Raw genomic sequence first — 16,239 nt, forward strand, 5'->3', positions numbered from 1 at the left:
GATTAATTAGAAGTGTTTTGTTATTGCCTCTTGTGGTTTTCTTTTTGGCAAACCGTTAACGAGATTTTTTAATTTTAATTTTTTTTTACCAGATTTGATTTTTAGAAATTATTTTAGAAGTAGGAATGTAGGGATATTGAATTTGATACATTTTGGCATTCTGACTTGGAAAATCACTTTTTGCACAGTATGCTTTCTATAGCAGTAGCAGGCTTTTCAAGTGGCATTAGCAGAAGTGAAACTGGCCAGTATAGTATTAAACTTGTTAATATACTGAACTAAAAGAAAAATTCATGAGTTGAATTAGTTACTATGGGGACATTTATCCATATAAAAATAAATGAAGTGCTACTCCTGGCATGTATATATTCACCTTCCAAAAGTATGAGAGAGCCTCATTACTGTGCCTTTTGCGGGGTGGGGGTGGGGTGTAGTTACTTGGAATAGATGGCCTTCCTTCTTTATTTAAAGAGTGGGGTTGTTTGCTTCCACATTTTATGTTTCTTACTTGTGACTTGACTTTTATTAAAGATATTGTTTATTGTTTTATTTTTAACTTTTATGAATGAAAAGGCATTTAGTTTATAGAAATGTACTCTATTTTTTCGGATCATAAGATGCACCCAAGTTTTAGAGGAGAAAAATAGGAAAAAAATGTTTGAAGCAAAAAATGTGGTAAAATATTTAATAACATAAATAACATAATATTTCACCAATGTAAATGTAAACAGAACTCAACAGCAACATTAACAACCATTATTCCTCCCAAATTTTGGGGGGCTGTGTTTCTTATAGTCTGAAAAATGCGCTATATACTGCCTGAGGATTTCTTTTTCATTGGGAGTTCAGCCACTTTCCTGCTGTATGTCAAGTCATGGACTCTGTCTGATAAAACTGCATTTCTTAAGTGCAGTTAAAGGGCTTACTCTATCTCACTTGGAATTTTGAAAAAATATAGATTTAGAATTTGCAAGGATCTAGGTATATCAAATGTAACAGGAAGCACAAGTGGTTTTAACACATCTCTAGAAGTAGTTTTTAGATAGTTAGGAGGAAAAAAGTGAATTCCCTGGTACGGTATGATTGTCATCATCATAACCACTTTTTTAGAAATAGAACTTGGTCTTGAGCAAATGGCCTTCTTACTTTTCCCTGAATACATATTCATTTTAGATATTAGAAGAGGAACTGGGGAAGGGGAAAACTTTTTCTTTTATGCCAATAGCCTCCATATTCAACAGAGCAGACATTTAAATATTAAGAAATGGCCTCTCTCCTCTCCCACCCTGCACTCTGTGTTCACCTGGGTCTTGCAGATTGGTGCACATGTGCAGTTCTTCCTTGAGTGAGAGCGAATGGCCATGTCTGTTAGTTGTAGTTTCTTCTTTGGGAATCTCTTTGCCATTAGCTATACACACTTGTATATATCTCAGTGAGTAGTGTGGTGTAGTGGGCAAAGTGCAAGGATTGAGAATGCTGGAAATTCACAATCTAGTTCTAATTTTTTCTCAATTTTTTGTGACCACAGGCATTTCGCTTTCATAAACCTCAGTTCCTTGTCTTTAACAGGCAAGGATGGACGACGTGATTCTTGAGAGTCCTCCCTGCTCTGAGATTTGGAGCTTTGTGTCAGGCATGTGCACGTGCTCAGTCCCCCTTTCCAACATTAGATTTTTATATACTGGAGGACAGCCTTGTCAGGCGCCTGAGCCGCTGGCAAGACAAAAACTGGTGTTGCTACTTAATTTTTTTCTTCCATATTCTGGACTTTAATTTGTTGTCTTTTTATTTATCAGAAATTAAATTCTTTCTCCTTCTGGTCCATTTTCCCCCTTCCCCAGTCATATAGAAATATAATCAACATGTAACATTGTATAAATTTAAGGTGTACAATGTAATGTTTTGATATGTATTCTGAAATCTTACCAGAGTAGAAAGTTAACCCCTCCATCACTTCACATAATTACCAATTTTGTGTGTGTGTGTGTGTGTGTGTGTGTGTGTTGAGAACATTTAAGGTTTACTCTCTAGGAATTATTGTCAAGTATAGTCACAATGTTGTACATTGGATGCCCAGACCTTAATCATCTTCTAATTATAAGTTTGTACCTTTGACAAGTTTGTTGAGAACTTTTTTTTTGTCATGAAAGGGTGTTTCATTTTGTCAAATGCTTATTCTGCATATACTGACATGATCATGTGATTTTTATCATTAATTCTATGAAGGTGGTGTATTGCACTCTTTATTTTTATTATAATATATAGTATGACTGGTAAACACATTATTACTGTTTTATGTACATTGGCTTATAGTTTTGTTTTCTTATAGCGTCTTTGGGTTTGGTATCAGGGTAATGCTGGCTTTGTAAAATGAGTTTATGAGTATCCTGTTCTGTTCAATTTTTGGGGAGAGTTTAAGAAGGATTGACATTAATTTTTCCTTAAATATTTGGTAGAATTCACTGGTGAAACCTCTGATCCTGGCTTTTCTTTGCTGTGAGTTGTTTTTTTTAAATTATTGATATAGGACTTCCAGCCAAGATAAAGGCATAGGTAGATATGCTTTGCTTCCTCACATAACCAAAAGAAGGACAACAACCAATTAAAAAACAAAAAAATAACCAGAACTGCTAGAAAATCAAACTGTATGGAATTCTGGCAACCAAAGTGTTAAAGAAGAAACATTCATCCAGACTGGTAGGAGGGCCTGAGATGGGCAGTCAGGGTGGAAAGGATGCACAGCAGGGTGGCAGAACAGATGAGGTGATGACTGGTGGACCAGGTGGTCCCACATTTGCGTGAGGATAAACCTGGAGGAACAACTGGGGAGCGAGACAGGCTGCACAACTCAGGGTTCTAGTGGCGGAAATAAAGCCTCAATATCTCTGACTGAAAAAACCTGTGAGGGTTGCAGTGCTGGGAGAAACTCCCAGCCTCACAGCATAGTTTGTTGGAGGAGACCCACAGAGTCTTAGAATGTATACAAACCCACCCACCCGGGAATCAGCACCAGAAGGGCCCAATTTGCTTGTGGGTAGCAGAGGAAGTGACTGAAAGCTGTCCAAGAGCCAAGCAAGCAGCACTGTTACCTCTCAGACCCCACCCCCACAGACAGCACTCCAATTCAGCAAGGAGGTTGTCCCACACTGGCAAATACCTAAAGCTTATAACATAACAAGGGTCCTGAGACAAAGAAATATGGCCCAAATGAAAGAACAGATAAAAACTCCAGAAACAGAACTAAGCAATGAAGAGATAGCCAACCTATCAGATGCAGAGTTCAAAACACAGGTAATCAGGATGCTCACAGAAATGCTTGAGTATGGTCACAAAACAGAGGAAAAAATGAAGGCCATGCAAAGTGAAATAAAGAAAAATATACAGGGAACCAACTGTGAAGGGAAGGAAACCAAAACTCAAATCAATGATTTGGAACACAAGGAAGAAATAAACATCTAACAGAATGAAATAAGAATTCAAAAAAATGAGGAGAAGCTTAGGAACGTCTGGGACAACTTTAAACATTCCAACATCTGAATCATAGGGGTGCCAGAAAGAGAAGAGGAAGAGCAAAAAATTGGAAACTTATTTGAAAACATAATGAAGGAGAACTTTCCCAATCTGCAAAGGAAATAGACTTCCAGGAAGTCCAGGAAGCTCAGAGTTCCAAAGAATTTGGACTCAAAGAAGAACACACCAAGGCACATCATAATTACATTACCCAAGATGAAAGATAAGGAGAGAAATTTAAAAGCAGCAAGAAGAAAGGAGACAGTTACCTACAAAGGAGTTCCCATAAGACTGTCAACTGATTTCTCAAAAGAAAGCTTACAGGCAAGAAGGGGCTGAAAAGAAGTGTTCCAAGTTATGAAGGCAAGGACCTACATCCAAGATGACTCTCTCCAGCAAAACTGTCATTTAGAATGGAAGGGCAGATGAAGTGCTTCCCAGATAAGGTCAAGTTAAAGGAGTTCATCATCACCAAGCCCTTATTATATCAAATATTAAAAGGACTTATCTAAGAAAAAGAAAATGAAAAATATGAACAGTAAAATGACAACAAACTCACAACTATCAACAACTGAACCTAAAACCAAAACAAACTAAGCAAACAACTAAAACAGGACCAGAATCACAGAAATGGAGATCACATGGAGGGTTATCAGTGGGGAGGGGGAGGGGCAGAATGGGGTAAAAGGTAGAGGGAATAAATAGCATAAATGATAGGTACAAAATAGACAGGGGGAGGTTAATAATAGTATGGGAAATGGAGAACGAAAGAACTTATATGTACAACCCATGGAGATGAACTAAGAGGGGGGAATACTGCAGGGAGCGGGTACAGGGTGGAGGGGGATACAGGGGAGATAAAAAATATGGGGCAAATGTAATAGCATGATCAATAAAATACACTTAAAAAGAAATTATTGACTTAATCATACTCTTCTATTTCTTTATAACCAGTCTTACTAGGCTGTAGGTGTCTAGAAATTTATTTCTTATATGTTCACCAATTTGCTGGTGTATGGTTGTTCAGAGTAGTCTGTTATGATACTTTGCATTCCTGTTGTATCAGCAGTAATATCTCCTCTTTCCTTTTATTTGAGACTTCTCTCTTTATTGAGTCTAGTAAAGGTTTTTCAATTTTTTTGTCTTTCAAAAAAAACGGGCTCTTAGTAGCTTCTATTGCTTTTCTGCTCTGATATTTGATATTTTTTTCTTTCTGCTAACTTTGGGCGTAGTTTGTTCTTCTTTTTCTAGTTCTTTGAGACATAAAGTTAGTTGTTTATTTGAGATCATCCTTTTTAAAAAGTTATTTTATTGTTTACACTACTACAGTTGTCCCAATTTTTCCCCTTTTGCTCCCCTCCACCCAGCCCACTCTCCAATCCCATCGACAATCCCCACACAGTTGTCCATGTCCATGGGTCCTTCATGTATGTTCTGTGACAATCCCTTCACCTTCTTTAACTTAGTCCCCACCTTCCCCCTCCCCTCTTACAGTTGTCAGCCTGTTCCACCATTCTATGCCTTTGGTTCTATTTTGCTCTTTAGTTTTTATTGTAGGTATTTATTAATATTTCTCCCCTACATCCACTTTTGATGCATCCCATAAGTTTCAAAATATTGTGTTTCCATTTTTTTGTTGTTTCAAGGCTCCTTAAAAAATTTCCCTTTGATTTCTTTTTTGGCCCATTGTTTGTTCAAGGGTATGGTTTTTAATTTCCACATATTTGTGAATTTTCCTGTTTTCCTCCTGTTACTAATTTCTAGTTTCATACCATTGTGGTTGTGAAAGATACCTGGTATGATTTCAATTTTCTTAAATTTTCTAAGACTTGTTTTGTGACTTAACATATGTTCTCTCCTGGAGAATATTCCATATGCACTTAAGAGTGCACATGTATATTCTCGTGGAATGTTCTATATATGAGGGGAACCCCCTAAAACCCAGAATTAGTTATAAAAAATTGTGTATTCTTACATGTTTAAACTTCAGTCACCTTCAAAGTACTCTCCATTAAATGGAATACACCTCTTGAGACTTTTCTCCACTGCTCAAAACTGTTTTTGAATTCATTGATCCTGATGCCTTTTAGTGCTTCTGCCATTTTTGTTTTACCTCTTACACATCTGCAAAACGTTTCCCTTTGAGGGCTTTTTTTCATGCAGGTGAACAAAGTTGCTTGGGGTGAGATCAGGTGAATAGGGAGGGTGAAGCATGAAGGTCATGCTATTTTTAGTCAAAAACTGCTGAACACTCATTCAGTGTGGCATGGGCAGGTATGCTCATAAACCACTCATCATGAGATCAGCAAACTCATTGAAAGGATCTTCAAAAAAAAATTCACTGAAGCTGGACACAGCCTCTCACAACAATGCCAACTGGTGCACTGATACCGGTGGGTTTTTAGAACACTCACCTAGCAGGGCAAGACTATACTACAAGGGGCCCACCCTCCAGAAGATAATTCTGTTTTTTGGGGGGTGCCTCCCTGTATGTGTGTTAGGTTTATTTGGCTTAAATATAGTTCAAGTCCCAAATTTCCTTATGGACTTTCTCTCTGGATGATTTATCCATTGTTGAAAGTGAGGCATTAAAGTCCTTGATATCATTGTATTGTCTGTTTCTCCTTTCAGGCCTGCTGGTACTTACTTAATATATTTAGGTGCTGTAGTGTTGGATGTATATGCTGTATTTTTCAGACTATAGGACACACTTTCCCCCCGCCAAATTTGGGAGAAAAAGGGGGTGTGTCTTATAATCCAAATGTAGCTTACATGGCTCTCTGTGGGGTGGGGAGTGGTGGCCTATGTTATTTATGTTATTAAATATTTTATCACATTTTTTGCTTCAAATTTTTCCCCTATTTTCCTCCTGTAAAACCTAGGTATGTCTTATGGTCCAGTGTGTCTTATAGTCCTAAAAATATGGTATATTTATGATTGTTATATCTTCTTAATGAATTGATCCTCTTATCATTATATAATAATCTCTTTGTCTTTTGTTACAGTTTTTGAATTAAAGTTTATTTTGGCTGATATAAGTATAGGCACCCCCCTGTCTCCTGACCTGCAGGGTTTCTGCTGAGGGATCCACCGATAGCCCACTGGGGGCTCCCTTGTAAGCGATAAGCTACTTTTTTCTTGCTGCTTTTAAGAGTCTTTGTTTTTTGATTTTGACAGTTTTATTATAATGTGTCTTAGAGAAGATACTTTGAAATTGAATTTGCTTTGAGTCCTATGAGCTTTGTGAGCTTAGATACTCAAATCTCTGTAGTGTGGTGAAGTTCTCAGCCATTATCTTTAAACAAGCTCTCGGCCCCCTTCTTTCTCTCTTCTCCTCTGGGATGCCAGCGATTCACAGATGGCTTCTCTTGATCCTGTCCATAGTTTAGGACTTTTTTCACTTTGTTTTCTTTCTTCTCTTCTGATTGGATAACTCCAAAGTCCTGTCTTATACTTCACAGATTTTCTTCTTCTGCTCAATGCAGTTGTTGATGCTCTCTGTTGAATCTTCGCTCTATTCATTGTATTCTTCAGCTTCAGATTTTGTTAATTTCATTTTTATGATTTCTGTCTCTGTTAAATTTCTTATTTTGTTTATGTATTGCTTTCTGATTTCATTGAATTGTCTTACTGTTTTTTCTTGTAGCTCACTGAACTTCTTTAGAATAGCAATTTTGAATTCTTTGCCAGGTAAACTGCAGATATCTGTGTCTTTGGGGATTGTTACTGGGAGATTACTGTGTTTCATTGGTGAAGTCATGTTTCTTTGATTTTTTTGTTTCTGGAAGTCTTGTGTGGCTGACTTCACATCTGAAGTAGCAGTTGCCTCTCTCAGTCTTTACTGAGTGACTTCAGGAGAGAAATACCTTCCATTATCCCTGCTAGGGAGTCTGTATCTTTCTCAGACCTCCTATGGATACACCCCCTCCACACTTGTTTTCTCTTGATCCTACAAAACACCATGCTGAGTGCTGATAACCTCCCTTTTGTTTTCCCAAGAGTGGTGCCAAAGCTCAAGTTTATGGTTTCTCCCTGACCTACAGATTTGGGCCAGCTTTTGGTGCCTGCTCACTGGCTGTCTGCCAAAGCCTGCTCCTCTGCTGTGGAGGATGTGCACAAGGAGCTTGCCATGGGGTGGAGAAGGGGTGTGTGTAGGGGGTGCACAGTGAGTACTGGAGGTGCCCATGAGCCAGCTGGGGATGATCTGTGGGTGAGGCACCTTGGAGACTCATGGTCAGGCCTCCTCATGGAGTCCACGATGTGGGTAGTAGGACCTGCATCCCTTTGATATATGCAGAATCCCAGCCACTTACCACCCCCTGGTTGTGCAGCTCATGACACTACTCCAGATGGACTGAGAGAGCAATAAGCCTCTTTAGCAAGGTCCTGCTCACTCACATGCTTTCTGTGGTAGAAATCATGTGTCAGGAAGGGCTCTCTGCCAACAGAACTTTAGTCTGGGAGAAAGCTGCCTGCCCCTCCCCTCCCTCACCAGCTCTCAGCCTAATGCCAGACAATTTATTCCCTTCCTGCATGTCCCTGGTACCTTTTGAGCTATTATTCCAGCACTGGAGTTCAGAGGGAGTGAGTCCGAATAAGTTGCTACTCGGGGCCTTTAGAACTGCCTGGGACTCCAGAAGCCCTTTGTCTCACTCAGCCACTATCCCTGCTGGTTTTTACAGCCAGAGATTATGGGGACTTCTCTTCCTGGCTCTGGAACCCTGGGCTGGGGGGCCTGCTGTGGGGCTGGGACCCATCACCGTCAGGGGGGACCTGTGCAGCTGGGATATCCTCCTGATATCTCCCTCTTGAATTTTATTTGCCTCACATTGATATGGGACCGGCCTACTCTGTGTCCCCACCTCTCCTGCCAGTCTTGATGTGGCTTCTTTAAATCCCTAGTTGTAGGACTTATATTCAGCTAGACATCAGGTGCTTCTGAATGATGGTTGTTCTGTAGTTCAGTTGTAATTTTGATGTGATGCTATTTTGACACATTTACCTGTTCCACCAACCTGTCTGGAGGTCTCTCAGGTTCACTTTTTTTTCTTAAATTAAATTTTAATTGTTGTTCAAGTACAATTTTCTGTCTTTTACTCCCATCCAAGCCCACCCATCCCAGCCCTCCCCACCTCCCTCCCATTTCCACCTGCCCCTAGTTTTTGTCCATGTGTCCTTTATACTTGTTCCTGTAAACTGTTCACTTCTGACAGAGAAATCCCAAGACATACTTTTTTATCCTGAAATTTTTTCCTGTTTTACAGATCATTTGCAGTTACTTCTAGTCATTAAAGGATTACCTTCAGCTTCTTCTTTCTTTTACATATATCTTACTTTTTTCTCATATATTTCACTTCAACAGATTCAGGTCATATACTCCAGCCTAATGCTTAGATGTATCTTACTTCTACTCCTTTTTTTTTTTTTTCTTGACCAAAGCCACATTGCCAAAAAATATTTGCTAATATTACATTATCTACTTTTCATCACTTCCCTCTTTCCTTTCTAGATTCTTTATTTCTAATTAAGCTTAACTAGAATAATACCATTTTGGGTTCATGTTTTGTTGTTTTAATTGATTCTCATTTCTCCTTTTTGATTGTTTATATTTCATTGTGAACTATGTACAGTGGACCTTTTAACAACACAGGTTTGTACTGTGTGGGTCCACTTATATGTAGATTTTTCCCAATAATTACAAACAGTACCATAATTGTATTTCTCTTCTTTATGGTTTTCTCAACAATTTTTTTCTCTAGCTAACCTTATTGTAATAATATAATATATAATACATGTAACATACAAAATACGTGTTAACCAATTATTTATGTTATCAGTAAGGCTTCTGGTCAACAGTAGGCTATTAGTAGTTAAGTTTTGGGGAAGTTGAAAGTTATATGCGAATGTTTTACTATGTGGCAAGATGGAGTCAGTGCCCTTAATGCCTGCATTGTTCAAGGGTCAACTTCCGTCACCTTTTGACAGAAATGGTTCAAAATTTTATGGGCTTGTAAAATGCACTGGACTGTAAAACATGGCTCAGCCAGGGTCTCAATAGTTACAGAGACAGCTACATGGTAGTGCATACAGTGTTAAGGGAATAAGGAAGGGAGCAGAGGTGTGCAGGGACTAATCACAGTGAGAAATTGTTACCAATCACTGGATTGTAGGGCAAGGGGAGGAAATGCTCTCACCAGAGCCCGGCTAGAGCTGCAAGCTGCACCTGTGAGAGCTGGAGCTGCAACTGTGGAGGGGTGCGGCTACTGCAAGAGACACAGCATGGAGGCTTGGAGGAAGCAGGGAGGGAATACTCCTGCCTTTCAGTATTCCCGACCTTGGATCTTCTGCTTGTGCTTCTAAAGGGGCAAGCTCAAACAGAAGGCAGGTGGGGAGGGCTCAGAAGTGGTGAAGTTAATGGGGGTTAGCTTTCTAGCACAGAGAGCAAGATGAGGAAGACCTGAGGTAGTGGCAAAGAATAGCCAGTTTGGTGGCCCACTTAAAATAGGACCTGATTAAAACAGCATGGTGTCTTTCCACAGAAGAAAACCAGTGTATTTGACAGAGTGCTTTCAGTTTAAAAATTGTAGATGGAACTGAGGGCATCTCTACATATACCCAAAGATCTACTGTTGTTCTCTCTTCAGTGCATTTGTCATTGAAAAAAAGGGATAAATTAGGACGCGCCCAGGGATTTCTTGCCTCTTGCTCTCGCTCCCTTGTAATTGGGAGTGTGCTGTCTGAAGCTTCCTCACACAGACCCTTGATGGAAAGACAAGGGGAGATATGTGGGCAAAACATAAAAGACTAATTTGATCATGACATTGGGTTGAATCTCTCCATAGGCCAGTAGGTTCTGTTTTATATAATGGCCACAGACTAAACTGCAATTAGCCACTTTAAAACTGTGCTTTTATTTAAAAAGCATGTGAGGCTCGAGAGTGTAAACCACTGGTAGGAATCTCCTGGAGGAAGAGGAAGGAGTTGTAGTTAGAGTTTCTCATTCTTAGCTTTCATGGGCTTCATTTTGCTCATAGCTAGTCCATGAATTCTAGTGTTCAGGCAGGTTTATACATGTGGGAGATTTCTTGGAGGTTTCAGTTAATGAGAAATATTAAGTGAGGACCATTAAAGAAATGTTCAGGAGATCTAGGGTGGAATAATATGACTAGAGCATGATCAGGCTATATCCTCTACTTGGGAGTTTTTAAAAGTATCATGTCTAAGTCCCATCCTCAGACCAATTAAATTAGAATCTGTGGAATGTGCAGCCGGGACCTTGGTGTTTTAAAAAGTGTTTCCATGTGATCTTAATACTATTGAGGGTAGAGATGATGATTCTTTTTTCTTTTTCTGTTTTCACCCAGGAAATATTTTATGAATTCTATGCATATTACCCTTGCTTTTTGCATGATGACAATATACAAACTCCCACCAAATGTCATGCATTTTGCCTTTCAGCATCAGTAGGGAACATTTTTACATAGACTAATCTTCATAGGATTAAATAATTAGCATGCTAAAAAGATTATGTTTCTACTTTTCTACTCCTGAAGCTAAGTTTGAATATAAGATTAGTAATACATTAGTAAAAAGTCACTAGGAAGAGAAAATTGTATTTTGTAAGTGTGATGCCATTTCACAGATGTTGATATTTGCTTAAGATAACCAGGCCTCATTTGATGTGGTGGAACTGTCTATCAAAACAAGGATCTTAATTACTGAGTACCTTTCAGCGTAATGAATAAAAGTGCTAATTGTTCTTTTCTGCTGTGGACAATGTGCTTAGGTCTTTGACAAGACATTATGGATATTAGTAACTTCTATGTGTTTAAAGTATTTAAGCAAAGATAGAGGAAAAGGAATTATCTAAAGCAAGAAAAACTATTCTCTTCCACAAATTCATTTTGTTTGGAATCTTTTGAGTATGTTATCTTATCTATTCCCACTTTCCAGCTGAGATTCAAGGGGTACTTGGTTTTTCCAACTAGATTTTTCAGCTAGTGAGTGGTGAGTTGGGATTTGATTGCAGATCTGTTTGATTTTGGAGCCCATGTCTCCCTTCCCTCCGACATTACATTGCCTCCTTGTCCCTAGAAAACCTGAGAACTTAAATAGGTAGGTGGCATTTAAAATCGTTTCTATGTGTTTCTGTTTATCTATGATATGATTTAGCCTTTTTTTCCCCCCTAGGATAATACCCTTCAAGCTGAATGGCCCTCAGCAGAGGAATCCACTACCAGCAGTATTTCACCACTTGATTTCAGCCCTGGTCCTTCCTCTGCCACTGGCAGGGAACTCTGGTCAGAAAGACCTTTGGGTGATTTAGCGTCTACACCCAAATTAGCCTTTCCCTCGAAGGTGGGCCTCAGTTCTTCCCCAGAGGTTTTAGAGGTTAGCAGCTTGACTCTTCATTCTGTCACCCCAGCAGTGCTTCAGACTGATTGGCCTGTGGCTTCTGAGGAAAGGACTTCTGCATCTCCCTTTTTAGAAGATGGTAAGAACTTACACCCACTTTTTGTAGTTCTTTACTGTACACTGTCAGATGCCAAGGGCTTTGAGGAGTTGAAGAGATGGTTGGTAGAAAGGCGTGGTTGTGTGCATTAGGAGGAAATGTCTCCGGAAAGTTGTGTGAGAGAGGGACCAGATTTAATTGGTGGGAATGGAGAAAAATAATGGGAAATGAAGTTGGTGGACCACGGTGGGGATAAATTAATAGGTATTTTGAAGGTTCTATTAAAATGTATATAATTATTACTATTAAATAACTACTTTACTGACTTGAATATTGGAGTGGTAAAGAGCATCAAACAAGATTATCCCACTAGCTTTTAATAGGATTAATTGTAGGGGCCAGGTATAGAGATTTTTAACTTGCATTAGGCTTCGGAAAGAGAGAGCCTGAACTAAGGAAGGTATAGCACAGATTAAAAAATGAAAATCAAGTAGGTGATTTAGAAGTTGTGAAGGAAAGGAAAAATCACTGTAACCCAAGCATGGAGTATACATGTGAAAGAGGAAGATGAACAAAGATATAAATAATGAGTCCCGGATTTCGAACATTAGGTGCATCTGAAGGATGATGGACAATAAACTTAACAAGGAAATGGAAATTCAAAGACAAACAATATTTCCTAGGAAATTTTATCCCTAAGTTTTCACTAGATTCTGTGTCTATAGCCAATATGGCTACCAGCAGTTCTTTAGTTTCATAGAGTAAGAAAAAAAATCAACTGTTTAAAAGTGAATTATTTTAATAGCTGATATCTTGTTATTCTCAAGGAAATGGGGTATATTCATGAGTGATTGTACCAGACCACAAAAACATAATCATGTTGTCCTGTTGTTTCCTGGAAATAGCAGTGTAAAAGTCAGGAACTCCTCTTCCCAATTAATGGGAAAAAATGGGGAAGCTGGTTTAATTAGGACTGGGAATAAAATTTAGTAACACTGTTGGCTAATTAATGGAAAATTTTATTTTTAGGATTAATCAAAGTTGAAGGGTCAGAAGATATTCTTTCTGTTGGTCCATTGTTTTCAAGTCCATCCACTCATCCTGTGCCAAAAGAAACAATACCATCTATGGAAGACTCTGGGGTGTCTTCGACATCCTCACCATATCTGGCCTCCTCTGTCACAATAGATCTTCCTACTCAGGAAGTAAATATACATTTTGGCTTGGACTCTTTGGTCTCCAAAGTCAAAGGCCAATTAGAAGTGAGCACTTTGATGCCAGACACATCCATGGAAAAAGAGTTCATATTTGAGAGTGGCTTTGGTTCAGGATCTGGGCAAAAGATGGATCTGATTACTTGGCCATGGAGTGACACTTCATTAGAGAAGAGCACTGAACCACTGTCCAAGTCATGGCTGGAAGATGAGGATTCACTTTTGCCAAATGAGGCTGTAGATGAGAAACTAGTTACAGATGACAAAATAGATTCCACAGACAGAAGTAGTGAGCACTCAAAATATGGGCATTTGGACAGACCCACACATCTGGCAGAGGAGGAGCCCCTTGACAGGCCTATTGTGCCCATTTCTGCAGAGGCCACAACTCAGTCTGAATCTCTGCTTCTCTCCAAGCACACATCAGAGGTACCTGACATTGATTATTACTCAGGTACTAACGCGCCTCCTTTACTGACATCTACAGCTATCTCTCCTTCTACCGGCAAACCAGATCAAATGGAAGCCTTTCTAAAGGAGGATATGGAACAATCTACAGAGTCATCCCATCGTGAATGGTTTGACAGCAAGATTTCAGCAGTGAAGCCAGATGGGCAATCTTTGTGGACCACATTGCCAGAGTCAGATGTAGTTTGGGCAAAAACTTCTTCCCAAGGGAAATTGTCCGGAGACACATCATCAGCAAGTGCACCAGAGAGTAGAGACAAGCTCTGGTTGAAAGCTTCCATGACACAGTCCACCACATTGCCTCCAACCACAAGCCCCACCCTGCTGGAGGATGAAGTAATTATGGGCGTACAAGATATTTCATTAGAACTGGACCGGATAGGCACAGAGTACTATCAGCCTGAGCTAATCCCAGAGGAAAATGGCAAGGTTGGTAGTTATGTGGAAATGTCTACAAATGTTCACTCTACAGAGATGGCTGTTGTTGCTCGGCCCACAAAAAGAAATGACTCAAATCATACACAGACCACAGGAGCTTTGCTGGTGTTCTTTAGCCTTCGAGTGACTAACATGATGTTTTCAGAAGATCTGTTTAATAAAAACTCTTCGGAGTATAAAGCCCTGGAGCAAAGATTCTTGGAATTGGTAAGCACAAGAAGTGACATATGGGTATTAGTTAGTAATCATGTAGGAGCCACCTATTTCCCCCTCAACAATAAGACATGAGTCAAGGAAAATGGGGTCTGCTGTAGATACTCACTTTTTAAAAATTGACTACAAATAGTGTCAGGGCCTAGGGTTGGTAGGAAAACAATAAGACAGGTGTATACAAGAAACAGAAAACACAAGTGTGGCATGAGAGACATGTGACAGCTTAGGTACTGAAGATTGTATTCATGAATTCTAGAACTGAAACACGTTGAAGATTTTTCTCACAGTTTATTGTGAGACCAGTATTTTCTGGGTACCTATGATGCCTTCACTGTTGTGACCCTGTAGTGAAACAGAGAAAATAAACTCTGTTGTCTAGAACTGTCTGTGAGCTCCATGGGGTTCCTAAATATCACTATTACAATCTCACAACTCGCAAATAATTCACAACTAACCTTTTTTTCTTTAAAATTTTTTTCAATTACAGTTTATATTCAATATTATTTTGTATTAGTTTCAAGTGTGCAAACAGTGGTTGGACAATCATATACTTTACAAAGCGTTCCCCCTGATATTTCCAGTACCCAACTGGTACCATACAGAGTTATTACAATATTATTGATTATAGTTCCTGTGCTGTACTTTACATCCCCATAACTATTACCATTGCAACAGTATGAATGGACTTAGAGGGTATTATGCTAAGTGAAATAAGTCAGCCAGAGAAAGACAAATACAATATGATCTCCCTTACATGTGGAATCTAAACAACAATACAAATGAATAAGAAACAGAAACAGACTCATAGATACAGAGAACATACTGATAGTTGTCAGAGGGGAGAGGGTTGGGGAACTAGGTGAAAACGTGAAGGGATTAGGAAGTACAAATTGGTAGTTACAACTGATACCTTTGTTGATGCATAGTTTAAATAATTTAAATAGCATGCAGTTTGGAAACAGGGAGGGGTACATCTTTGTGTTTTTGTTTTTTGTATGTGTTGAACAAAATGCAAAACCTTTTTAATAAACTGATCATTTTTTGTGTATTGTAGCTGGTTCCCTATCTCCAGTCAAATCTCACAGGGTTCCAGAATTTAGAAATCTTGAACTTCAGAAATGGCAGTATTGTGGTGAACAGCAGAATGAAGTTCACCAAGTCTGTCCCTCCTAATGTTAACAATGCTGTATATATGATTCTGGAAGACTTTTGCACCACTGCCTACCAAACCATGAACTTGGCTATTGATAAATATTCCCTTGATGTGGAATCAGGTAATGATATTGATTACCCTACTTGTTTCTTAGTGGAATCCATTAATTATTCTTATGTATTTTCTTTTCCCTGAGTCAAGTTGAATTCAACACTTGTAGGTAAAAGAGTCCTGTGTCAGGCAAATTTTCCACATCTTGATAATTAGTAAAATATCTCTCTCAAGGACATCAATATCATTCTCTTTTCAAAAGGGTTGTCCACAGGCCCTGGCCAGTGTAGTTCAGTTGGTTGGAGCATCGTACTGTAACCGAAAAGTCGTGGGTTTGATTCCCAGTGAAGTCACACACCTAGGTTGCAGGTCTGGCCCTGTTCGTCTGAGAACTTACGACCCCTGGTCATGGTACACAGGGGAGGCACTCAATCAATGCTTCTCTCTCACATTGATGTTTCTGTTTCTCTTCTCTCTCTAAAAACAATGGAAAAAATGTCTCAGGTGAGGGGGAAGAAAATCCCCCAAATGGTTGTCCATACATGATATCTTATTTACCTCCCACTCCCTTTTCTACCTGCTCTACTGGCTCTCTCTTTTACCTGTCCACTAGGTCTACTCTTGCTATACATCTCTATGTAGCCAAGCCCAGTAGGTTTGGACTCTTTCCTTCTGTATTATTTTCCTAAGTTGTTTTATCCATTTCCATTATTGTCAGTCTAATGTAGTTGTTAATAACT

At 39.2% G+C, this 16,239-nt stretch overlaps 1 protein-coding gene across 5 annotated transcripts in view; it reads left to right on the forward strand.

Moving 5' to 3' along the window:
• Positions 1-16,239, forward strand: part of IMPG2 (interphotoreceptor matrix proteoglycan 2) — an 83,433-nt gene that overhangs the window by 51,315 nt on the left and 15,879 nt on the right. For 4 of the 5 annotated variants that reach the window (XM_045851942.1, XM_045851943.1, XM_045851945.1 and 1 more), the window contains 3 exons: positions 11,701-12,004; positions 12,992-14,289; positions 15,350-15,569. In XM_045851942.1, coding sequence (XP_045707898.1) covers positions 11,701-12,004; positions 12,992-14,289; positions 15,350-15,569 — 1,822 coding nt within the window. The remainder of the gene's footprint in view (positions 1-11,700; positions 12,005-12,991; positions 14,290-15,349; positions 15,570-16,239) is intronic. The other variant, XM_045851946.1, reaches the window with a different exon arrangement.

This window comes from Phyllostomus hastatus, unplaced genomic scaffold (genome assembly GCF_019186645.2).
Source record: "Phyllostomus hastatus isolate PE091 unplaced genomic scaffold, TTU_PhHast_1.1 phas_contig_86, whole genome shotgun sequence".
Lineage (NCBI taxonomy): Eukaryota > Metazoa > Chordata > Mammalia > Chiroptera > Phyllostomidae > Phyllostomus > Phyllostomus hastatus.